At 47.3% G+C, this 26171-nt stretch overlaps 1 protein-coding gene across 28 annotated transcripts in view; it reads left to right on the plus strand.

The window, feature by feature from the left end:
- Lef1 (lymphoid enhancer binding factor 1) overlaps positions 1-26171 on the plus strand; it is a 113291-nt gene that overhangs the window by 62579 nt on the left and 24541 nt on the right. For 15 of the 28 annotated variants that reach the window (XM_087614989.1, NM_130429.2, XM_087614984.1 and 12 more), the window contains 5 exon segments: positions 13730-13862; positions 18545-18635; positions 20202-20285; positions 22130-22252; positions 23715-23877. In XM_087614989.1, the coding sequence (XP_087471115.1) occupies positions 13730-13862; positions 18545-18635; positions 20202-20285; positions 22130-22252; positions 23715-23877 (594 nt within the window). 28 annotated transcript variants of the gene reach the window in all.

Genomic DNA, 26171 nt, shown 5'->3' on the forward strand with positions numbered 1-26171 from the left:
ATGTCTACGTCTGTGCACCATGTGCATGCAGTGGCCACAGAGGCCAAGAGAAGGTGTAGACATTCTGGAACATTCTGGAACTGGAGTTACATACGGTGTAAGCTGCCACACGGGTACCGTTAATCCCTGAGCCATCTCACTGGGCCTTACGTAATTACTTCTCAGAACTCAAATCGGAGATTATGAGGTAAAGGGAGCAGTCTCCTCACATATGAGGTCATGAGGGGAGCCTCCTCATGGAAAGAAATGCAAGTTACAAACACAGCATATTTCTCATTTTTTAATCATTCCATAGCCACACCAAAAATGTAACAGCAGACAAGTAAAAACTGATGTGAGCAACGATTTTAATTAATACACTACATTAAAATAATAAAGCTGACCGTGTGGCTCAGTGGTAGAATACTTGCCTGGCACGGGCTAGTCCCTAGGTTTAATCCTTAGCACAACCACCACCCCCCAAAAAATTTTTTTTAAGGAAAAAAAAGTACAACTTCAACATTTTTTGAAACTAGTGTGTATTTTGTACAAACAACACCTCTCAACTTGTACTGGCTGCAGGTCACGGACCTCAGCCCGGGATTTTACTAGCTAGTGTGGGCCTGTAGGGGAGTCTGTGCTAGTCGTCTGAGGGTTCTTAGGAAATGTCTTCTGTTTCCCCATGTTAGCTCATAGATGCACTTTTTTCACTAGAGCGTCTAATGACAGTAATCTGTGAGGCTTTCCCCCCCCTCTTTTGATTGCCAAAAGGCTCTTCAGTAACTTCTCCCCCAAAAGGTAAGGACCCTTCAGACTCAAGCCAGACTGAAGCATGACTCCTTCCTCTTGTGAGCAGCTGGTTATAAGCAGAGATGGCTTGAGACCCAGTCACAGTTAGCACGGTCACGAAGGCTCAATGACACATTCTTACCGAAGCATCGCTCACACCTGACTCGAAGACAAAAAACAATTAGAGTAAAGCCAGGTCTTTTTATAGTTGCGGCCAGTGGGGAGGGCCCTTCTCACTGTGACATAATTAGGTGTAAGTCTGCTGGCTTCTTTACCCCCCCCCCCCCCCCAGGAATTTTCTCCATGCATCTGCAGTCCAAGCTTATAAACACCGGTCTGCACTCCCCATCTGTGTAGCTGTGGGATTTCTCTGACCTTGACCCTGGGTAAGCTCCAGCTGGCTGCCCCACCTCAGCGGATCTATAGTCCTCTCTCGGGCTTGGAACATTCTTCCTTTCCCTGTGGATATCCTGAATGCCACACAGAGGTCTTCCAACCTCCGGAAGTCACAAGCAGGGAAGAGCATTTCGGACTCTCCTGGAGTCGGCCCTCCTTGATGCTAGTGGGAGAGATTTTTGTTTTTTAACTTTTGACAGGGAACCTGGCGGGGTCTACACGGGGGGCCCTGGCTGATGAGCTTCAGAGGACTCAATTTGCTGCAATTGTGCGCCCTCCACCCCAGAGCAGTGCCCTTTATGCCTGGCATCTTGCCCTTCCCAGCTGCCCGGCGTCATCATGAGGCATGATCCCTGGATTTCGAAGGAAATACAGCTCACTGCCTTGGCATAAAGAGCTCTGCGCTCGACCAGGAGGAGCTCTCGATGCGCGTTTCTCCTCTGAGCCATCCCTGGCTTGTTTGTCTTGTCAATTCCCCCTGGTCTGCTGTATTTGTTACCTTCTGTTGCTGTGATAGAACAGCATAATCAAGCCAACGTGGAGAGGAAAGGTCTTGTCTTGTCTGTCTTATGGGTTCCAGTCCACGACGGACCGTGGAAAGCCAAGGAACTCAAGGGGAGACGAGGGAGGCTGGCTTGTTCAGCTTGCTTTCTTGTATTTCCCAGGACTACTGGCTGGGGTGGCACTACCCAAAGTGGCCTGGGCCTTCTGCCAGCAGTCTGTTACTCATGAGAATGCCCCAGTCCAGTCTGATGGAGGCCGTTCCTCAGTTGAGTGTCTATTCTAGGTGGCTGGGTTCGCTACAAATTCCGTTGTCACCAAACTGACAAAGGTTGAGCATGTCGCTACTCGATGACTTACTATGCAGTGAAGAGCCAAGCACCTCTCTCTTTCTCTGGATATAGAGTGTTTTTAATCAAGGGACTGTGGGCCACTCTGTTCCCTGTCCACCCTTAAGCAAACTGTAGCCGCCCATCCCCCAGATCTGCGATTACATGAGGTTTCCAGTATCCATGATCCAGACAGGTTGTGACCCTTTGATATCTTGCTGTGCCCTGGACTTCCTCCATGGACAGGTCTATGGCATCTGTAAGTCCGAAGCCCTCTTCTGGTGATCCTGGTGATCTTGGCCAGCCTTTCATCCATGATGCCCCTTCCCTTTCTGGCACAGTAAACGTTGGGTCTGCATTGGTTTGCCTCCGGCTGTTCAATTTGGTCACTCTGGTTCCTTTCTTTTCAAAGGACAGTCTTCAACGTGAAAAACAGTGGTGCACTCAGAGGATGAGGGGTGTGTTAGAGGCTGTGAGATCAACTGGATGATGGGGTATCCCGACGCCCACGCCATTGAGTGTCTCATGCTCTCACATCTGCCCTGCTCCTGTTTTCTAGTCTTCACCCCAGTCTCTTCGTTTGCCGACCCTCAGTCACTGAAAAGAGCAGTTCCCTTTGGGCCCTCGGTGTGAAAGTTTCCCCCTGCTTTTCCCTCAGTGAACCGGACACAGCAGATGTGATCTCAGCTGGGTTTAATCCTCATGAGCCTGGGTTTCCTTACCTGCTCACAGATGGACACACCCTTGGGTTTGTAGAGGTGATAGGTAATCACCTTCTGCTGTGTTTGTATTGGCTGTGGGTGGCAGAGGGGTTCGGGGGTCGGGGGTGCATAGTGGTGATGGTGTTATAATAGAGACAAGGACAGCTCCTTAAGAGAATAAGTAAATGTCTAAATAAGTAAATAAATAAATAAATAAATAAAGCACTCCCAGAGTGGAAGTGGGGTAGTGAGCTGGGACAACAGACACTAAAAAAAGAGCACCTTAGCATATGAGTTCTGATCCCACCTAGGTTACTCACATAGCCTGTTTTCTCCTTGGCATATGTGTCGTGGGCTTTGCTCACATATGCTCTACTCTCTGTAGCTCAATCATGGAGGGGTTTCCAGTCTTTCTCTTGTCCACGACTTCTCTCCTGTGTTAACCTGGATGTCCCTTTTTGTTACACACACACACACACACACACACACACACACACACACACACGAGACCCTAGCTCACATGAATCCTTTGAGCAGCTGAAGAGTAAAGGTTAACCTGCTTTAACTTTCATAATTATAATAACACACTCCCTACCTGGGAGTGTCCATGAGACCCTCCCCTCTACATCTTTATTGCTTAGAAAGAAGGCTCGCAGCTTTGCATCATGAAGAGTCTGGTTTGAAATCTTTACACACCCTTGAAGACAAAGGTTACAGGCCACGCTTGTTCCAGGAAAGTCAGCCTTAGGTAGCTTGTTGGGAGGGTGAATGGGTGCGGGCAGGGACGTCCTTAGACTATGGTATAGTAGTTGCCAAATAGGAAGAATGGAGCAAGCTACACTAAAGACCACTTTAAAGAGGAGTCCAGTGGTGGCATTCACACATAAGGGCCTTCCTCCTGTCCTTTCTTAAAATGGAAGCACAATTCTGTGTCTTTCCAGTTACCCTAGACTGGTGATTCTCCACCTCCTAAGGCTGTGACCCTTTAATACAGCTCCTCATGCTTAGGTGACCCGGAACCATAAAATTAGTTCTCACTACTTCATGACTGTGATTTTGCTACTGTTGTGAATTGTAATGTAGACATGCAGGATATCCCGACTCAAAGGGGGCTGAGACCACAGGTTGAGGGCCACTGCTGCCCTCAAGGGGTCAGGTCATTTAAGTCAGAGTAAGCTCTGATCACCTTTCCCAGAAGACAAACAGGAGCCCCAAATGCTCTTTAAAATGAGCCAAAGAGATGTTAAAATCTTTCTCAATTTTCTTCTAAATAAGCTTTTATTGTTGGTGGGGTTTTTTCCTGTACTCTGTGTGTGTGTGTGTGTGTGTGTGAGAGAGAGAGAGAGAGAGAGAGAGAGAGAGAGAGAGAGAGAGAGAGAGAGAGAGGGAGAGAGAGAGAGAGAGAGAGAGAGAGAGAGAGAGAACACACGTGTGCATGCACATACACCCTCCTCCCGAATCCCCTGAGCCCTGACCATGCGGTTCATGTGGAAGGCCCCTGCACACAGTTCTACCAGATTTCCGGGATGTGGGAAGAAGGGAGGGCACGCACATGCTACCTCTTGCCCCTTCTTTCTGAGGCATGGCTTTGGTGAGGGTGAGTAGCACACACCTGAAGGAATCTACAGCCTTTGGGGTAAACAAAGGCAAACAGAAAAACTAGGTGACCTCTCATGGAGTCATCAGAATATTTACGTCATCAAGTGGGTGTGTAACAGAGCTTCATTTTTATAACAGGGGGAGGGACGGGAAACGGATGTTTTCTATGTGTGTGGGTGAACGTGTGTGCAGCTCTGTGCACATGTATGCATGTGTCTTCCTTGGTTGCTGTCCACCTCATGTACTGAGGCAGAACTCCCTGATTTGGCTAGCTAACTAGCCTGCTCCTGCGATCCTGTTTCTCTCTTCTGCTTGCTGGATTACAGGTGGGCCTCCCCAACCGCCAGCATTTATGTACACGCCAAAGCTCTGGCCTGCAGTCCCCAAGCATGAGCAGCTGGTGCTTCACCCACTGAACCATCTCCCCGGACTGCTCCTTGTTGGTCTTGCTGTGCCTTCCACTTCCCTTTGTCCTCCACAAAACCAGGGTGGCCTGGGAGAGTCAAATGGAGGTTACTTTGTTGATCACACAGAAGGAAGTTAGAGGTTGAAAAACCTGAATGATCTGACGCACCACTGCAGGCTTTCTGATGGAGAGAAAGAACCCCGTCAAGAAATTCAGGAGTCCTCCCTCTCCTCCCACACACACCCAGAAATGTGAGCAAAGGCAGGCTGGTCAGTGCCAAAATTTGGCCTTGCGATATACAGAGTAGAGGACCTGATGAGACCGAGCCAAAGTTCTCCTCCTAGGAAACTGCAGATAGATAAAGGTGTTCTAATCTTTTCATGCAACAATAGAGAAAGAATAGGGATGGAAGTCCCTGGGTGTAATATAAAGGTATGAATTAATTCCTTAAAAGGAGTTGGCTTGACAGCGTTGAGAACCTGCTCGGACGATCACGTGACACAGGCATTGCCTGTCTTGGATTTGCCAGAACCTGAGTCAGATGTCAGGGATAAATGACTTAATTACAACCTCCTTCTAGTGAGAAAAGGCAGCTACCCAAGCACACAGCAACAGTATGAGGTAGTAAATATGTAGAGTCCTTTCCCCATCCAAAACCATTCGGAACACTATTACAACAGATATTATTCTAGAAGCTTCTTCAGACAGTTGTTCAGCATGTTAACCATGAAGTGATTGCTTCCTGAAGGCTCCTGAGTAACACAGTTCACCCGGCTGGGAGACAGCAGCTCCCAAAGTGTGCTCTGTCAAGGGTCCATGAGTCAAACAGTTGTCTGGGCAACAGAGCCCGCATGCCTACGCCCAGCCCCAGCCCCAGCCCCAGCCCCACCCCAGTCTCTCTTTTTTTGTGGGTATTCACAATGGTGATGCCAAATCAAGGGTGGATAAAACAGCTGGTAATTGGATGTTTAGTTGCTTCATTTTGCACTATGGTGCTGGGAAGACCAAATGTCACCGATGTAATAAGTCAGTCAAAACAATCAACTTGATTAACCTTTGACCTCTAGGTGTGTAGCTGAAGGGCGGGCAGCTCTGATTCCTCTGACATTGGTATCTGACAGACATTTTCTCAAACATGAGCAAAATGCAGCTGCCACTTCAATGAAAAAAACTGGCAACGTTTATTACCAGGGATTAAAAAAAATTAGGCTTTCAAACAAAAGTTAGAATTTTGAGAACTGATGCTCACCACTGTGAGCTTGGTATTGGTTCTCTATCTGTAAAGCCTTCACAATGGGTTGGTTAATGAGTGGGGTTCTCCCACTGTGTACACACATGTCTCAGTCTGGTGCTCTCTCCTGATGTTCTCCTTATCCAAACAACCACCGCGCCATACTACAGAGCCGCATGTGTAAGCGGAGGCTGCTATGTCACCATCAGCTAGGATGTGCATTGTGACAAACCCCCAGGAGAGTCTCTGCCACCCGTCAGGTTTTGATCAGAAAAGGAGACCCACAATTGTCTGAAGAAGCTTCTAGAGTGCTATCTGTTGAATAGAGAATCCGTCAAGTTGGGCTGAAATATTTCATATCACAGAGCAGACCAGAATCTTAATCACACGATGGAAATCCATGTCTTCTATTAAGGCAGACACCAAAAACCGAGTGGCAAAAAATGTGTAAACAATGTCACTCTCCTTATTTTTATTTAAAAGGGGTTTTATATATAAAATGTTTTTCCTGGTAGGTCTGCTGTTTTTAAGATGAGTTAAATATTTTTAGAGTTTTATTATAATTTTGACTAGGATGACTGTCCCAGGATAAATCTGCATAAACAAAGGTTCATTGGAATCTCTCTGTGTGTGTGTGTGTGTGTGTGTGTGTGTGTGTGTGTGTGTGTGTGTGTGTTCAAGCGTGTGAAGGTTATCGAGGTAAGACAGTGTGAAAGACTGTAAGCTAAGCACAAATGGGATCCGCTGCTCTGGGAGAGAGCCAGTGCAGTGGCCAGCTGTGTGCACCGCACTCCTGAGCTCCTGAGCGCACAACGGTGTTGTTTCAGGTTGCACACACAGCACACCAATGGCCCTACAGGCTGGGTGAGGTACTTCAACAAGCAGTGACCAGAGGAAAATCCTTGAAACTTCGGTGCAAACTAAAAGCATTTTAGAGCAGAAAAGGAGAGTTTATTATGGGGAGCCACCTGAAAACAGAACTTTGAATTTGAAAATGCATGGTAGATTGTCTCAGAGATGTGTGGCTTGAGGTTCGGAGCACCCAGATGTCCTTCCAGGTCTCTCTTCCTTTACCCACCCGGCAGAGCGCTGACTGAGTAGATGTGGGCAGGGTTTTATTTGTGTCTCTCATTAATCCTCGCTGTAATCCCGTTGGCTAGTATCTGCTGCTTTTCGCAAACGAGGAAACCAATTCTGGAGAACTAAGTGGATTACCGAGTGTAAGAATCGGCTCGCGCTTGCCCGGCAGGATTTGAACTCTGCCCCAGTGACTCCATCCATGTCTTAATATTAAACTGTGTTGTTACTGGTGGCTGGACGTAAACTAAGTGTGCGTGTGATGCATGGCAGGCTGCCCTCACCTGGCCGGGAGCTTAGAAGACAGGTGGAGAGGAGCTGAAAACTCGGCAGTCTGGTGGAGGAAGAGCAAGGGTTTTGGTATCAAACCAACAGCCGTACGGCTCATCTGTCCACTAGTTATTACTTAGCTCAGCCCCTCCATCTGTAAACTCCTGGTCATGATAGGGGTGGAGAAATGCCAGAGCCCATCTGGAAACTTCTCTGTAATGTCAGGTACTCACAGGGCATCGAGTCCACACACATTGCCTCCTCTCTGAAAAGAAGAAGAAGGCCTCCATGTCTGGTGACGAGGAAGGACACTTGACTCTCCCTTTGCTCCAGAGCCCATGAGAATGCAGTGGTGAGAATCTTGGTCTCCCTCCTGACCTGGAAGAGGCCCCTGTCTCACAGTAGGGATGTTCTTGGATACGAAAAGCCACACTGGACCTGAGCCTAACACTCCGCCTTGGAGGATGGTTGAAAGTGTTATAGACAAAACACTATCTAGTTGATGGGGAATTTGGTGTTCCCCATACATAGGTTAACTCATCCCTCTGTGAGAAGGTTGGGACTCCTGCTCTGAGAAGAGTGCAGAAGACACTGATGTCACCGCTGTGCTTAGGGAGCACCCACCTGACTGCCTTGGAAAGTAAAATCCCCCCCCCTCCCCCCGTCAGAGTCGAGGCCAGGTGCCATTTCTCACCTTGGTAAGCTAGTAGTGTTTATTCAAGTTACCGCTGTATTGAAGTTATAATTGGGAGCACCACTGATGACACCATAGGCTGTTCCACTGGCATGTGCCAATGCACACTGCACATGGCGTGTGCCAGCTCTGTGCATGGTTAGGTCCCAAACTGTGGGGTTAGCTGAGATCTGGAGATCGACTTCCAGGTCTGCCAGCCACTCACCCAGCTCTCCCACTTCCCAGCAGGCCCAGGGCCTCAAGCCAGGAGGGAGGCGAACCACATTCTGTCCTCCCCAGACCACATTATCAGAGAATGACGACTTTCAGGACACCCCAGTGCCAGCCAGTGGTGAGTGGGTCATTTCTGGGAACCTGACTTTGGAGACGGCTCTCAGATCCCTAAGTGGCACCCACTTCATATCCACAGGAGGTGTGGGTTTTATTGGCTGTGATGCCAAAGCAGTTCCTACCTGCAGGGTCCAGCCTGGGCGGCAGCCAGCCTGCCTGCCTTGGGACGCTTTCCAGCTGTGGGGAGAAGTGTGGCTACTGAGTCCCGGCTGCTCTGACTACCTCCGCTGAGGTGCCTCTTTGTCCGAGGCAATTCCTGGGCCTGGGACAGCGACCGTAGAGTCAGCACATAGATGTCACACACCGTCAGCGGTGACCAGGATGGTCAGAGTCCAAGGCCACGTAATGTGCTGGAAATGAACTTGGCTTCTAGAGCTGGACTTTGTAGACTTTGCCTCACCAGCTGCGTGCCCCCGTGAACTTGAGCCCCCATGAAGCTGTTTTGGCTCTAGGAGCCAAGTAATCACACCGGCATCAGAGGGGCTTGCGGACAAAGTGCTGGTGAGCAGTGAGCGCTTGGTCAGCGTTAGCCGCCATGACTGTTCTGTTCAACCTGGTAGAACAGTGCTGAGCCTTCAGGGCTTCTGCCATTTTTCTAAAGAACCACATGTGAGTGCGAGCACAGGCAGGACAGCCGTTTTCAGCCCCTGCCCTCAAGACAGTTTCCCTGTGTATCCCTTGCTGTCCTGGAACTTGCTCTGGTCTATGGACCAGGCTGACCTTGAACTCAGAGATCTTCCTGCCTCAGCCTGGGGTTGAAGGCGTGCACCATTGCCACTAGCGCCGCCCATCTCTGTCCTTCTTTTAGAACCTGCTGTCCCATCTTCAATACTTCCCCATTGCTTGCCCACTGTGTACATTCAGGGTCAGTTTTTGGCCTTGATCTGCCAATTGCTACAGTGTAGACTTCAGGGGGTTACTAAAAAGAGCTTCCAGGCGTGTCTCAGAAAGGGAGTGATTATGTATCCCAGCCATCTGGGATAAAGAAATTAGGAACACGTTTTTTGGGAGTATCTGCGGGTTCTTTACTAGAAAGATTTACCTGGATGAAGAAACAGCAAATGTCAACCTTGTCTTCCACTCCCTCCCCTGACAGCAGACTGGAGAAAGCTGAGTTACAAAGTAGTGGTATGCTCCATATTCAACACGGAGATGGTGTCAAAGGATGATTTGATTTCCCTGAAGCTTGGAGACAGCGTATGGGGACAGTCTGGGCCCTGTTGCTGCTGTGTTTGCTAGAACTGAGTGGTGGGCTGGGCTGTACCCTCACTTTGCTGCTAGAGGTTCTGGCTTCACTCCCCACCCCCTGGTGACGTCTGTTTCTCTTTCCTGCCTTTTAGGAAGTTGGACTTTAATTGTTCTTTACGTTTCTTACGATTTTACTGTAATGTGAGTTTAATGTGAAGGCACAGAGACCCCATGCTGCCTCCCCCACTGCCTGTTTCTGCTCACTTGATACTTCCTTTTCAGACGTGGCTTGATTTTGTTTTTTTTTTTAAACATATCATCTATCTCGAGCACATACTCCCCATGATGCTGGCCGTCCCCAGTTCCAGGCTCCTGGGAGATATGCTGTGTGATAACAGAGCCTGCATCTGTGTTATCTATCGGTGCTAGGATGGTGCTTGGGAAATTCTCAGGCACTTAATAAGTGGGCACACCTGCACCCACGCATGCGCGTCACTGCATGTGATGTTGTTTTGGGAGTCTCCCTCACAGACTCAGGCGGTGGGTTTAAGATTCTCCCTCTCGTGTGTTCCTCACCAGAGAATACATCATGCTATTTGGAGATTAAGAAGAGCAGAATTCAGAATTGTAATAGTTCATTTTCTGTCTTGGAATTTAACCAAAGGGGCAGGACCTGTTTCTGACCGTGTGTGTGTGTGTGTGTGTGTGTGTGTGTGTGTGTCTGTCTGTCTGTCTGTCTGTCTGTCTGTCTGCGCGCACGCTCATGTGCCTGTGTCTCTGTGTGTGTGCATGTACATGGTGTCACACATTTACAACTGAGGACACTAGCCCCAGGAACACTGTGGCAGACAAGTTCAGTGTAGCTAGAATCCACATTGCTTCATTCATACACATCATGGAGATGATGGTCCCTTAGAATTCTGCTCACACACATTACCGGGACTTCATGTGACTTTTATTTTTGGCCACAAAAATGGCCGTAATCCGTGCATTGGCTTTGCCACACCCACCGGTGCCGCTTGCTGTATCCATCTTGCAAAATATAAGACAAGGCCAGAGCTTAAATTAAAAATCCTCAGCCTCTTATCTCTTTCCTACAGGAAAGCAAATCTGTGTTGAAAACCGTAAAATTACGGCGAGAGCGAGGGTAGCATAATTTAGCAAAAATTCACGGCACCAGAGTCTGAGCCGTATGGCTGGAGGGACAGGTCAGACATTAAGAAGTGCTGCCTGCCAACTCGTTCCTTAGGGTGCTGCTCTGGAGACAAGAAAGGCATGGGAAATGTAGAGATCTTTCCAGAAGATCTCTGCCGTGCTGATGATGACAATCCTCAAGAAAATAGCTTTGTTTATTGCTTGGCAATTACACCGATTTTGAGACTTTCAATCTAAGGGTCAGAGTAGTTATTCTAAGCTAGAATAGAAGTGCATTTGTTTTCAAATTTGGGAGCCAAAGGATTTTTATACCTTAAAAAAAATATTGTGATTTTGCTCCCCATCCCCCGCCCACCTTCTCTGGCATTTTGGATTCATTACGTTTCAGAGGTCCTTCTTATATTATCTAGTAAATGACATTATCGACGCTTGAAGATCAATAAAGTATTTTTAAGCCTTTTACACATTCCTATGCCTAGATGTTTGTGTTAATGTATGTAGAGAAAACTTGTGTGGCTTGATAATGGCGCTCTCTTTACTAAAGGCCAAGGGCTACATGAGCCACACAAGGGCGGCCATTAAACAGCACCTGGTAATTACCAAGCAGAACCATAATTATCCAACAGTCTACAAAGATTTTGTTTTAGGGTTGTTGTGGTAAGCATCGTAGAAATCCTATCATTGTCCAAAAAAATATTGTGACTTTCTGCCATTACCACTTCTGGGGCCACATGAGTTTCTTTGGGAGGGCGATTGTCCTGACAGGCATAAAGACCATAAGGCTCACCAGGGTGACTGCTCTTAATCCCCCCCACCCCCCAGGGTAACCTAACCTTCACATCGCACCACGTCAGTGCGGTTTCCCATTGGTAGAAAGCATCAAGTGCAATGTGAGTGCACCATAGGTGCAGCCCGCGTGTGACAGTGGAGTCCCTTCGCCATCCAGACGTGGCCACACATTTGAACAGTTCACACTGGGACTCGTCAGGCCACTTCCCTGAATTCTCTTTAATATGATTATTTACTTCTTGAGAAACACATTTCCCATTAATCTTAGCCTGGCACAGTACAGGGAAATGTCACTAATTCAAACTCATTACGGGGAAGGCATGCCTGAGCTCGTGAGTTCCTCTCATTCTGATGCTCTTAAATCTGAGTCTCTACGGCTTCTACACAGGCATCTTCCCGAGGCTGCTGTAGTTAGTGCACGGTTTAAAATCCTAGCCGCCCTTCCATGTGTGTAATCGTGTTACGTTTCCTTTCTTTGGGAGAAATGGGAAGGGATTTTTTTTTCCTAGTTCCATTGCTGTTGTTTTTATTTGTGGATAAAATTGTGTGTGCTTACCATATGTAACAAGGTTTGACGTGGAATGGTTAGATCCAGCTAATTAACATCTGAATCACTGTGTGGAGGTTAACATCCAGGACAGGTTTTCAGGAAGACAAAGCAGTAGGGATGGGGTGGGGTTGGCCCATACCACTAATCTTGGCCTGGCACAAGAGGATATAGGACATCCTGGTCTACACAGTCAGTCTATCCTCCTTCGCGCTCATCCTCTGTCTGTCTCTCTGTCTCTGTCTCTGTCTCTCTCTCTCTGTCCTCACTAACTAGAGTTTCTTTAAAAATGGCTACCCTTATGTTGAGCCTGTCACTACAGACTTATTTTGTAAATCCCTTCTTGAACAAGGAGAACTTTGTTAATTTTTTTCATTTCGAGATGCCGTTAGTATGTGACCCTGACTGGCCCGGAAGTTCTTACATAGAGCAGACTGGCTTAAACTCACTGAACCCACCCACTTCTGCCTCTCAAAGGCTGGGACAAAGGACATGTGCCACCACACCTGGGTGGTGTAGGGAGAGGACTTGTAACTTTGCTATAATGGAAATGATGACAGATTTCAAATAAATGACATACAAATAGATAATATGAATCCATTAAAACATGTACTGCTATGTGTGTGTGTGTACATATATGTCTGATATATACACCACATATATAATTCATAAAGTGTGGGTTTGTTTGTTTGTTTGTTTGTTTTTACCTGTCCTATGCTTTCAGGGAACGTGGCGCTGGTCATTTTGGCTGGACTAGCTGGTCAGCAAGCCCCAGCATCTATCTCCTTTCCTGCAGGGCTGGGATTGTAGGCATGCTCCACTACACTAGGGGTTTATGAGGAACCAAACTCAGGAGGGCGCCATGTTTATACAACAAGTAACGCCACCCGCTGAACCACCTTCCTAACCCTGTTGCTGCTGTTGTTTTAAATTTGTTTTTGATAGGAGGTAGCCCATAGCTGTAGCCCAGGCTGGCCTCCAGCACTCCTTCCTTCTGCCTCAGCCTCTTGATCGCTGGGGTTACAGGAAGGGGCACAGTACGTTACCATGCATAAGGCTAGCGATTCAAAGTGTCGTTTCAACTGTTGTATGTGTATGTTACATGTTTATATGTGAAATTCTAAGCGAGGTTGGGAATTACTGTGGATGCCAGAGGAGCAGGGGGCAGCTGAGCAGCGAAAGCAAGTGGTCACATCTGACCCAACAGCAAGGTGTGACAAACTGTCAGAGCGCGGTTCTGAAACATATGCTGACATGTCTCGGATGTGTAAATTATCAGTCTGGGCTGACTGTGTTGTTTGGGTCGGCAATATTTAGTCAGCAAAGGAGAATATTTAGTCTGCTTAAAGGAGAAACTTTTATTGTGTGGTGTTTTCCAGCTAGAGGCAGAATGAGCGGAGAGCTTATAGACCACAATGTTTGCTCTAGCTGCTCTTTATCAAAAAGAAAGACCGAGAGGATGGCAAGGACGTGTCACACACGTGGCCACAGGCTCGGGTCATGTGAAGAAGCACTGTGGTCAGATGACCTCTGCAGGCCACTAGAAGTCCCCAACAGCCCCCTTGCGGGGTATTCCTGGACTTGAGTGTTTGCGTGCAAACACTGGCAACTTTGCCCACGTGACTCCAGTGTCCCCTTAACGACCGCCTACCGCTCCTGCATGACTCTTTTCCTTTGGGGGGGGGGGAGGAGGGATGAGGAAGAGTCAGGCGGCCATATTAACCATTGGCCTTGTGGTTACTTTGCAGTCAAATAAAGTGCCGGTGGTGCAGCCATCTCACGCGGTCCACCCCCTCACGCCCCTCATCACGTACAGCGACGAGCACTTTTCTCCAGGATCTCACCCGTCACACATCCCGTCAGAGGTCAACCCCAAGCAAGGTAAGCGCCCGCCCCCTCGCGCATGCGCGCCCGCCTGGCCTCGGTTCCCAATCAGACCACCACGTCTCCTAGGCCTGGCATCATGTCAGGTGGGCAGGTGTCTGCCCCATGCAGGTCAAGATGCACCCGAAGATGAGTTCGGTTGGTTGACCATTCTTCAGAAACCCATAAAAATGTGTCGTTGCTTTAATTTGTCCCAAACAAGCCCCCCCTACCCCCAAGAAACCTCAGCAACAGCAACAAAGCAGAAGGAAGGAAAGTATAGTACTGTCATGTCCCAAGGGACAGATTTCCAAAAGCCAGTGTGATCCACAATGCAAGCCAGTAGGTTGTGCAAACAGTAAAAGCCCCGTTCTCGGCAATTTACTCGCTAAAGTATCCATCCACATGGGGATGTTGCTTTCAAGTCCCAGATCCCTGTGCCCGCGGAATAAACCTACTTACTGCTCTCCATCACTAAACACAAGCAAACAACAGCCATAACTCTCGCGGTCTGAGGAAGAACAGCTAACAAAGATTCTCTCTCTTACCTCACAGGTAGGAGATGGCTTCTTATCCCAGACCTTAGAAATCGAAACACGATTCTTTCTCCTCCACGTTAAGTCCAGAACAGTCTCTTTCCATTAAAAGGGGGAACTTTACAGATTCCCCTTGGCACGTCCTCTTTACCAGGATAGATGCTTGTGCTCTCGGGGTTATTTTTGAAGAACATTGGGGTTATTCAGACATAGACACTCTTAACTCTAGGACAGTAGATCAATTGACAGGATTCCCTAGACGACGAAGTGAGTCATAGGAGTGGTGTATGCAGTGCAGGCATGGGGCCGCAGGATAATGTGAGTATCCTACGCAGGGAACAATAAGCCAGTAATTTCATTATGCACTCCGTTTAAAATGTAAAAAGTTATTCATCTCTGAGCATCTCCCACGTAACACTTTAGACTCCAGCTGACCATGGAGGACGGAAGCTGTGGCTTGAGGGGTGTGGGCGGAGGGTGGGGGACTACCATATAAGATGTTGGTGACTTTAAATTTTTTTTTTTTTTTTTTTTGGTTCTTTTTCCGGAGCTGGGGACCGAACCCAGGGCCTTGCGCTTCCTAGGTTAGCGCTCTACCACTGAGCTAAATCCCCAGCCCCGACTTTAAATTTTTTAATTACTTTTTGACTGGGAATCAAACTTGGGGCCTTGCACATACTAGGAAAACACCCCAACACTGAGCTATACATCTCTAGCCACTGTTGATAATAACACACACACACACACACACACACACACACACACACACACACACACACACAGAGAGAGCGAAGCAGGAATTGTTTGCTTCAAGAGTCATTTGTGAGGTTGTGAATTTAGCTCAGTGGTAGAGCGCTTGCCTAGCAAGTGCAAGGCCCTGGGTTCGGTCCCCAGCTCCGAAAAAAAGAAAAACAGAGTCATTTGTTCAGCCTCTTGGTTTCCTTATTCCGTTATATTCCTACCATGCTATCTGTTCCTTTTCATGTCCCATCCTCGGCTTAGATATTATAAATACAGTGTAAAACCATCTCTGTTTAGAGTCAAAGCAGCACAACTTCCGTTTGGCTTTTCTGCATCAATGACGAGTTCCACTCGTTGACTTCATTTGCAGAGGAGCACATTGTGTGAGGTCTGAACAAAATGGAAATGCTTGGGCTTTGCCTGTGAAAAGTGGGGGGCCTGGACAGAGAGCTCAGCCTGGGGCCCATCCTCTCAGCACAGCTTGTCGGTCTTGCCTTGCACAAGCAGGGTTGGCATTCAGCAGGGCTATGGAAAACCAAAATGGAAGGCCCAATAAAAGACAAGAAAGCCCAGAGTGCAAAAGCCAAAGCCTGCCTTCTGCCCTCTGACCCTCTGTGGATGACCTCTGTTGACATCAAGGGTCTGAGGCCACTTGTTTTTCATTATTTACCACTTAGCAGTCAATCACCAGGGGCCTCAGAGCCTTGGGGTAAATAGAACGCTGACTCAAGCACTTCCTGTTGGACTTGGGCGTGAGTAGAGCCCAAGTATCTGTAGACAAGGTAAGATGTAGGTCTGGGAACTGGACATGTAGCTTGGTGACAGGACATTTTCGGAACTTGGGAGATCCAGGGCTTTTGTTTGGGGCTGTTTTGTTTGTTGTTAGTGCTGGGGATGACACAAAGCAATAATCAAGGCCACTATGGAGTTCCCCGTGAGCTGCCGTGTCTTTGGGCTATGTCCAGAGGGGCCACGATGTAAGCTGTCCATTGTGAGTTGCAATGTCAGAGCAGGTCTGAGCTGGAATACCTATCTGCAGACTGTGACATTGAGTGATAAAAACTGGAGGTTTAAAATTCTCAGCTCTCAAAAAAAAAAAAAAAAAACACCAAATGCTCGTTATTACTTTTAATTTTTTGATGAAAAGGCATGTTTTCTGTGTTCTGCCTGAGCCTTTGAAACAGTCTCAGTTTAAGAGAACAACACGCTGTTGAGTGGTTCTAGGACAGGTTAGTTTTGAACAACAGTTTATAGTCGACTGAATGCATTTGGTTTCTCCCGTGTTCACCTGGCTGCCACTGTCCTCTCTGGCTCTGTATAGCAAATCTGTATTGATTTTATTACTTCTGGGCGTGTTTAGAGGCCGGACTAGTGGTGTGAGCTGTAAGCTCTCTGCTTTCTTTACCTTTTTAAAAATTGTGACGATTAAAGTCTATTCCCACCATTTCTCATTGCTGTAACATGGATATCCTGGTTTTAATTACATCTTTGTCCTGAGCTTTATGTACTTCATCATCACGTGCCTCTGGTAGGAAAGTGCTCATTACATAATATTGAGTTTACATAATTTCATTCTTGCAGACTTTCCGTTGCCCCTCAAACCTGCACAGATTCATTCTAGCTCAGCTAGAGACTACAGCCAGTGACGTCATCATTCCTAGTGGCCTAGTCAGCTTTGGGTGGTTCGGGGAAAACACAATATTGTGTCCATACAGTAGCCCTGGTAGGCAGAAATGTCCAGACGTAGAGACTGTCTTTGGAAACTTTCTCACTTATAAATAGTAAGATTCTCATTGCTAATGTTCTGAGTTACTCTTGGCTGTCTTTGGTGTGGGGTGAGGATTGTTAGTTCGTTTTTAATTCGAACCTCCCAGAAGACCCTGAGATTTGAGGATTTGAGCATCTTGGGGTCAGGGAGCAAGTGACAAGTTGAAAATCTCACCAAAGGTCCTGAAGCGTCAACCTCAGCTCACCCCTGCCCTTTCCCAGAAACAAGAAAGAAGCCCTGGGGAACAAACTTGGGGACCCACTTGGAAGGGATCAAAGGGAATTAGTGTGTCTATGCAAAACTGAAATTACAGAAGATTCCAAGTGATTTTGAAAATGGCAAACTGCATTGGCCTGAGGCAGGAGCCCTGTGGAGTGCAGCATAGAGACCATTCTAGTCTGTGCATCTTTGTATAAGAATAGAGGGGTTTGTCCTAAACACACAAGTAATATTCAAGGTCTTTCTCTCATGTTCAGGTCTGTTGGTAACTTAGGATCCATGTGAAGGGCATGTTACATAGTACCTCATGCTATTTAAAGAGCCTCTATCACATGTACATCTCTCTTCACGCAATAACCCATGTATTTACAGTCATTGGCGTGCTAATACCATACATCAGTTTTTCCACTTTCCTAATGCAGTTCCTCATGCTGTGAGGACCTTCAACCATAAATTTATTATTATTTTGTTGCTACTTCATAACTATAATTTTGCTCCTGTTATGAGTCATAATGTAGATATCTGATATGCAGGATATCTGATAAGTGACCCCCTGAGGGGGTCACGACCCACACATTGAGAACCATTGCCCCATGTGGAACTGGTCTTTTGTAGCCGTGGCCATCTATGTATATGAAGCAATTTACCCAGCCCTTTTCAGAAACACTCCTCCCAGTAATTAAATTTCACATTTTTCATACTGTGAATTTTTCTTGCTAGTTTTGTTCTCCCCTGTGCCTAAGGTAAGGTCTAAAACGGGATGTCATCTGGGACTAGGATTGGGTAGGTTTCCCAGTTGCAGGGCACGGGGCTCCCAGGAGAGCTCAAGCACGAGAACCGATTTGGTGGCATTCTCCGTTGCCGGAGAATACAGCTAATCCAGAACAGTGTGACCTTGGAGCCTAGAGGACCAGAGTTGATGAGGAGCTTAGAGGAAGCTGCAATGGCAGCAGGGAACAAATGAATCATATCAAGTGTGACCACCACTGGGCTGAAGAGGATTCCTAATTAATCTTCCCTCCTCTGAGGTATCATGTTTCCCCAATCTATGTGTCCGTAAGGGAACCGACGAAAATGGCAATTTCCCTAATCTTTGAGCCCCATGGCAGGGCCACCTTCTTAGGAAGGGCTGTCACTTGCTGTTCTTCACAGAAATAGTTCTCTACCACTTTCTTCAGGCGAAATAATGAGGACAGGGTAAATCATGAAGAGACTTGGGGTAGCTGTGTCCTGGCAGGGCACACATTCCTTAAGCGGTAACTGTCCATCTGAAGACCCTGTGCACTCAGATGTCGAAATCTAAGAAAGACGCACGTCCACTCACCCTATCCGGTAGACGGTTTCTATGCCAAAATTCTGGTGACATGAAGTGACATGCTCTTCCGCATGACTGTCCCTCGAATGTAAACACCGTGCCTTTCTCTTCCTTTCAACAGGCATGTCCAGACACCCTCCAGCTCCTGAAATGCCCACCTTCTACCCCCTGTCTCCAGGCGGCGTTGGACAGATCACCCCACCCCTCGGCTGGTAAGAGCCTTCCTGTGTAACCTTCGGCTGAGTGTTTGAACACGTGCCTTTCCACTTCCCCTTCGTGGAAATTAGCTCCATGTATGGTCACAGTTGTGGAATGCAGGCGATTTCCCACCAACAAGCAAAGCAAGGTGCTAGCTTTATTTCATTTCAATTTGAAAGATTACTTTAAAAAAAAAAGATACAGACTTTGAAACGTATTGGATTCGTCCACTAATATGTGTAGAAAACGACTGCATAGAGTTTGCTTTGAAGCTTATAGTTTTATGGATTCAATTTGTGGCTTTGGGCATTGGCTGTGCCCCGTGAAGCAGAGGCTCGGCGTGGCTTTTCCAGTCTGGGTTTTTTTTTTTTTTTTTTTTTTTAAATAAAACAACTCATATTTTGAAACGCGAACTTAGACTCGCTGGTTAGCTACTTTTTGCTTCTCGGTGACCAACTGAGACAGATACCACAAGACCGAGAGAGATCGACAGAACGCAAGCATCTTTCAGATGGTCATAAGCAAACACCCCAAACTCATTTTGGGAGCAAGAAGTGGCTTTGGGTGCTGGATTGCCGTCGGACTTTGAATGCCAATCGATCTGTTTCTCTGAACTGGTTACATCCAGAGACGATCCTACTGCGGATGCCCATTCGTTCAGCTCTTGTTGGTTGTTTTTATGACAGTAAAGGAAATCTGTGCTGAGGAGAATGATTTTTGCAGCGTGGCTGCTTTTCCCTCTAGCTCCTTGCCTCCTTTCCCCCTCGGTGCCATGGTCCTGCAGATATCTCTCCTGGTTCTCTACTGAGCCTGCTGTCCCCCACAGCCCCCAGATCATGGCTTCATCGCTACACCCAGACATCCTGACATTTTTCTCCAGCAAAGCTAAGACTCCTCCCTGCCCCCCTTCTAACATTAAGGCTCTCGGTCTGAGAGTTTAATTGATTATGTGTGTGTTTGAGCCCTTGCTCGATTATCCTGTCTGAACTCGGCTCCTTGGGAGCAATGTGCCCATGCCGTCACCAGCAGCTAGGAATAAAGATTGTACAATAAAAACGTGGGCTGTGAGAGGGGGAAGAGGGACCTCTCAGAGAAGAAAAGAAACTGCAGAGAATGGGTTGTGTATAGGGGGAGGGAAGGGGCAGTGTCCCTGAAATGTTTATTTACTTTATGTAAATAAAGCAGTTGGTGCCCTTTCTATTTCTAAATTCTCAAAGGGTTGGATAAAGAGTTGGCTAAGCTGCTTCTCTGAAGGGATAGTTTGCCATTCTGTGGGCTGCATTATATTCAATAAGCATTTTCTAAGTCCTCCACATTAAAGGTGTTGGCTGAGGGAAAAGGATAAAAGAACCATTGATGAGCCAGCCTGTGATCGGAACTAAGGGAGGGAGGGTTTTCTTCAAGGCCCCACGGGTGCTTTGATGGTTGAGACGTGGGAGGGTGAGGAAGGGAAACAGTGTTATAAAAAAACGCTGGTGGTGGCTGCCTTCCCACACCCCTCTGTCTTGTCACCAATCTCTTACTGCTAGCTGGTAACTCGTGTTTTGTCATTGATGGGTTCCTCTCTTCTGTGGCCTCAGGCAAGGTCAGCCTGTTTATCCCATCACGGGTGGATTCAGGCAAGCCTACCCATCCTCACTGTCAGGCGACACTTCCATGTCCAGGTAGGTGGAGGTGGACCGTCCAGGTTGCTCCTCTGCTCTCGTTGTGCACACCCCATCCCGCTTGCCTCTGGGCTGGCTGGCTAGGAGCCCCATAACCCAGCCCCGCGTGTGTCTGTGCAGTGTGCCTGGCTCCCACACTAGGTGTCACAGGGCACTGGCCACACCAGGAAACATTGGAACGCCAGAACTCACTACCACCTACCACGGGAGGATGAATACCCCCAAAGTGGACGTTAGAAGGGCTTGTTTTGATTTAGGTCATGCTGGGGGTAGGGGGCGGGCTGAGCGGGAACCCTGAAAATGACTTGGGTCTGAGTTCTACAGTTGCTTCCTTTGTGGAAACTTAACTCAGTCTTGAAAACACCCCATAGCCCAGATCAGTCCTCGACCGGCCCTCGGCTTTTGGGGGAAGAGGGGACAGCACTCACAAGCTGTCCAGAAGGGTGTACATCTTAGTGTGTGAATCAGGCCCTGTGTGGACATGTTTCTGCAAGTGAAGCTCTCTGGGGCTGCTTGCTCTGTGTGGCGCTTCTGCTTCTGGAAGGGATGCTGTGCCCCGTGCTTGATGTACTTGATGCACACACAGCTTTTGCTGTGTCATCTGTGTGTCCCTTGTGGCTTTCTCCAGGAAGCTAGTGTGTTACTGTGCTGGAAGTCAAATGGTGAGCTATTAGCTGGTTGTGAATCTGTCTTTTCTTTTCTTTTTGTTTTTAATGTGGATTTGATGTTCATAGTTTGTGTGGTAAATTTCAGATTTTATATATATATATATATATATATATATGTTCAGGGATATATAAATGGAGATGGCTAGATTGGTTAATGGTCTTCATTTTTTTTAATAGTTTTTAACACTGAGAACTGAAGACAAAGCTTTCCTTGCAGACACACCACCAGCACCAAGCACCATTTGGCAGGAAGGGCAACATTTGGTTAAATATTTGTATTTTTGTCTCCTTAATACTTAAGACATTTGTTTCTCAAACACTAGGCACCCAGCAAAGGCCCTTTTCCTCCTTTCCTGAAGAAGGGCTCAAGTTAAAACCAAAGAATGTTTTTCTTGTGAAATTAAGCTTTTACCCTAAAACTTATTGGAAAGGAAAAAAAAAAATCTCTAAGGCAGCCCAAAGTTACTCAGTGTTCGCTGAGATCCGTCATCACTTTTCCGAGCAGGGCAGGTCTCTTCCTTCGCAGTGGCACGTGATGGATGGGCTACCTTTTTTTGAATACTACATTATTCGTGCCTGGGAGAAAGGCATTAGCGCACACAAATGCTACCTAGTACAGAGTCTCTCTCCCTCTAATTTAACCTTCACCCATAAATCCAGAGCCAGCTCTTCCTCACGCCCTTTCTCCCGAACGTGGCTGCTGTGTAGACGATCATTTCGGACAATGAGATTGAAAAACCTTAGGTAGGAGGGGTCTGCGAGGACCCTCCCTGCCCTTGGTTTCTGTTGCTCCCTTCTGACTTTGGCACCACAGCCAGCAGCACGAGAACACTCTTTGTGTGCGATTTTTGAGATGTGATACCTTTGGTTGAATCTGAATAAAGTTTTGCGTTTTCCAGTAATTTCTCTTAAAATTAGATTGAAATTTTTGGTTGGATAGTTGCTTTGCAAGGAAACTGATCCGGCTTCCCTTCATTTGTGCCTGCTACCCTCCTGAGGAGGAGCGCCACTTTGAAAAAAACTACAGGGAGTCATTGTATTTTTGAGCTGAATACAGAAAGAAAAGAAGACAGTTGTCATTCCAGAGTGTAGTCAATGCTCTGGTGCATAACATAGGGCTTCCCTCATAGCCAGTCGCAGTCAGGGCCTTAATGGCTGCCTCCTCTCTCTGCACAGGTTTTCCCATCACATGATTCCTGGTCCCCCTGGCCCCCACACAACTGGCATCCCTCATCCAGCAATTGTAACACCTCAGGTCAAACAGGAGCACCCCCACACGGACAGCGACCTAATGCACGTGTAAGTAGAACGCATGCCCCCCCCAACCCCCAATTTCTGAGACTCTTCTTCCTTCCATTGTGAAATTCCCGAGGCTGTGCCTGAAAGGCTCTGTCCCTGAGAGCAGGGACTTGATTCTGAAACTGGAAAAGGCCAGGGAATTCACATTTCATGGGCACTCACCAGGGTGGAGCAGGATTCTGCACACAGCTGGGAGGGATGTTCAACTGCAGAACACTCACCATCCCAGACTTTTGTTCAGGGAACTGAAACAGTGCACAGGGCCATTCAAGCGCAGTTACCCAGTGCAGAACTCGAGAAGTAGTGGCCACTGACATGGAGTTCCCTATTGGGTTAGCATTGATTCAAATTTTTAGAGCCAGGCTATGTTACCTTGTTGTGGAACAACAATAAGAAATGGTGTCTCAGGGTTGGAGACATGGCCCAGTGGTTAAGAGCACTGGCTGCTCTTCCAGAGGTCCAGAGGTCAATTCCCAGCAACCACATGGTGGCTCACAACCATCTGTAATGGGATCTGATGCCCTCTTCTGGCATGCAGGTGTATATGCAGATAGAGCATTAATATACATAAAATAAATAAGACTTAGGAAGGAAGGAAGAACAAAAGAGAGAACAAAAGAGAGAAAGAAAGAAAGAAAGAAGGAAAGAAAGAAAGCCAGCCAACCCCTTATTTAGAATTTGTGCATGAGAAGGCTGGATCAAGCAGTGTTGACAACCCATAAGGCTTCTGAAAATATATTCAAAGAAGATATACATTTGTTGGGTGAGAGTATCAAAATTTCATCAGGTCTAGAGAGTATGGTCAGTGGTAAAGAGCTTTGTGTTGTACTAATGAGGACTTGAGTTTGGTCCCTAGTAGCTATGTTAAAAAAAAGCCAGGTGTGGTGACCCATGCCTGTAATCCCACCACTAGGGAGGCAGAGACAAGGGGGACCCTAGGGTCTGCTGACCAGGCAGCCTGGCCCCAGGCTTTCTAAGCATTCTGAACAACCAAGATTGATGTCGACTGAGGATCAACACCCAAGGTTGACCTGCCCCCCTCGACCCCATACATACACAGAGAGAAAGGGAGGGAGAGGGAGAGGGCTTGCTTTGCAAAGTGTCCTTTAATCCCCATCCCAAAAGTAAGCATCCATTTCACCAGAAGAGGAATGACCACCCAGAATTGGTGTCCAGCTTCTTTGGAGGTGACCAAAGGCCTCATCTTTGGGGCCCTCAATGGAGTTTCTCATAGTGAGGGAACCTGATTCCTGGCGTCACTGTGTAAATGAAGAATCCTGTGGTCAGCTGGGTTTCCACTGGATAAGTCACATGCTATTCTTCCAGGTTGATGCTGTCACAGGGGCTTGCCGAGAGCCAGGAGGGTCATCCTCACACTGAATCTAGCAATGCCCACAGATCTTCTCTCCCCTCTCTTCCCGACTCCTCCTGCCCCCTTCCCTAACCACCACCCACCTTTTAGGAAGCCTCAGCATGAACAGAGAAAGGAACAGGAGCCTAAAAGACCTCATATTAAGAAGCCTCTGAATGCTTTCATGTTATACATGAAAGAAATGAGGGCGAATGTCGTAGCCGAGTGTACGCTAAAGGAGAGCGCAGCTATCAACCAGATCCTGGGCAGAAGGGTAAGTAACACCGTGTGGATGGCATCATGTCTATGGCTGTCATAGCATGGCTTCTTTAAAATATGCTGAGATTTGGTTACCTGTCGGGTGGTGTGTGTGTGTGTGTGTGTGTGTGTGTGTGTGTGTGTGTGTGCATGTTGCATACGCGCACTCGTACACATATCTGTCTACATGCATGCATGTGCATTGTGGTACACAAGACACAATGATACGGTGTTGTCAACAATGTCAACTCTGCTTAGAAGGCAAGAAAACTTCCCGGAACTGATCACTGCTTTGCTCTCTGCCACCATTCTTTATCATTCTATATCAAGTGTCTTTATTTGTCTGTCGTGACACTTGGAAACAGTTGTTGAATAAAACAGCCAAGGCCCTTAGCTTCCTGGAGTATGATGTTTAGTGACCAGATATAGACACTAACACACACACACACACACACACACACACACACACACACACACACACACACACAAGTTACCTTATAAAATTGAAATTTGTAGTAAATACTGTGGATATGATTAGCAAGATAAAGGACAGGGGGACCAGTAGAGGACCGGACCCTTGGAGGACACTGCGCTTATCCAGTACCAGTTAGCTGGGTGGATTTCCACAGCTGGGGTATAGCGAGGCTGAAGATTGGAGGAAGGCTCTCTAAACCCTAGCTCCAGGAGGGCTTCTGGGAGACCAGCCTAGAGGAGAGAGGAAGCCACACCTTCCCAAGGAACAGCAGAGCTGTCCTGTCGTGCTCTGAGAGTCTAAGAACAAGTCATGTTTCTGGAGATGTGCTGGACAGCTTAAAGCCTACGTGTGCTGTTTCTGGGTTGACCTCTTCCCTTGCATCCTTCCTCTCATCCGTGTTGTTATCTCTCTGTAGATCTTGTCTGTCATATACTGGGGTCTGAGACTATAACCAGGCTATGGGAACTCTGAAAATTCCTTCTCCAGAAGCTATCCAAAAGACTGGCCAAATGCTTTCCCACAGGTTCGAAGGGGTCTGAGCTTGACACCTCTAAAGCTGTAGGGTGAGCTCAAAGGTTCCATTTTTACTGACTCCGCACTGCAGTTCATTGGGAATGTGTCGTGTTTATATGCACTGGTGCTCACAGGCTGTGTGAGGCAGCTTCTTAGTCCATGACCCCTGTATGTGGGGTTTGGCTTTTCTCTTTATAAGTCCAGATGAGGTGAGATTCTCTACCCAACCTTGGGAAGCATAGCGAGGGTTGTGTGTTAGGTTCCATCACTCCTTAGCGTGCTCCCAGAGTTCAGTACCCTGGGACTCTCAAAAGACATTCAGGAGGCCTGCGGCCAGCCCAGAACACAGAAGCAGGCCTTGGGTTACCAATCCCACTGGAGAACCTCAACCCGTTGCCAGCTCCAATCTGTGAGACGCCAGGCTCTCAGGGGGCAGGGCATGGGGGCAAATTATAGCCTTTGGTGTGATGTCCTATCTCTCTATGGATTCTTAAACACTTAATAATGATAATTACAGCGATTCCCAAGCCAGATCTCAGCAGAGGGGTGAGGCCATCAGCTTTGATTTCAGGCTCCGCGTTAAGAGCCCAAAGACTGATGACCACTTTCTCTGACTTTGTACAGAGAGCAGAGGCACAAAGGGTTGGATACCTTCTCTTTTTCCCTTCAAAGTTTGAATACCTCTCTTAGTTCTTTTCCCCTTTCCGCCTTTGAGTCAGATGCCTCCTGGCCCTGCAGCAGGGATTATTTTCCTGCCCAAGAGGGTGAGGATGTGATCTTCGCTTCCTATTTTTAATGCATATCTCCAACAATTGCTACTTTCTCGGCTCCCTGAATGGTCCCCAGATCCAAGCGTGTGTGTCTGAGCGGATGGTTCTCATTTGGGGGTCTCTCTGTCTTTGATTTAGACACCTGTTTCTATTTATAGGCCTCTGGATCTTTGATTAAGATCAGGTTTTCTGTCCTTTGAGCACTCCCCTCTGGCGGAGCCCTGCTTACTGGCTCTTTTTAAGTTCTGGCTTGAAAAATCATGAAGTTTTACACTAGCGTGATTAGACTGCTTAAAAGTGGATCTTAAATCCATCCTGGAACTTTTTATCTTTTGATTTTTTTTTAAAGCACATCTTTACTGTCTCTAGAATTGAAATGCCCATTCATATGAATGAATCAAAATTTTCTTAATATGTATCATAAACGGCAGTGGCACAAATGTTTAAAATAAACTGACTTGCTGGGCTGTTGCCAGAGGTCTGCTTACTACGCTTGATTGTTAGAATGTCTTAGCAGCTTCTTAAAGGCAAGCAAATGTTTCCCCCTACAGC

Source organism: Rattus norvegicus, chromosome 2, assembly GCF_021556685.1.
Source record: "Rattus norvegicus strain SHRSP/BbbUtx chromosome 2, alternate assembly SHRSP_T2T, whole genome shotgun sequence".
In the NCBI taxonomy this organism is placed as follows: Eukaryota; Metazoa; Chordata; class Mammalia; order Rodentia; family Muridae; genus Rattus; species Rattus norvegicus.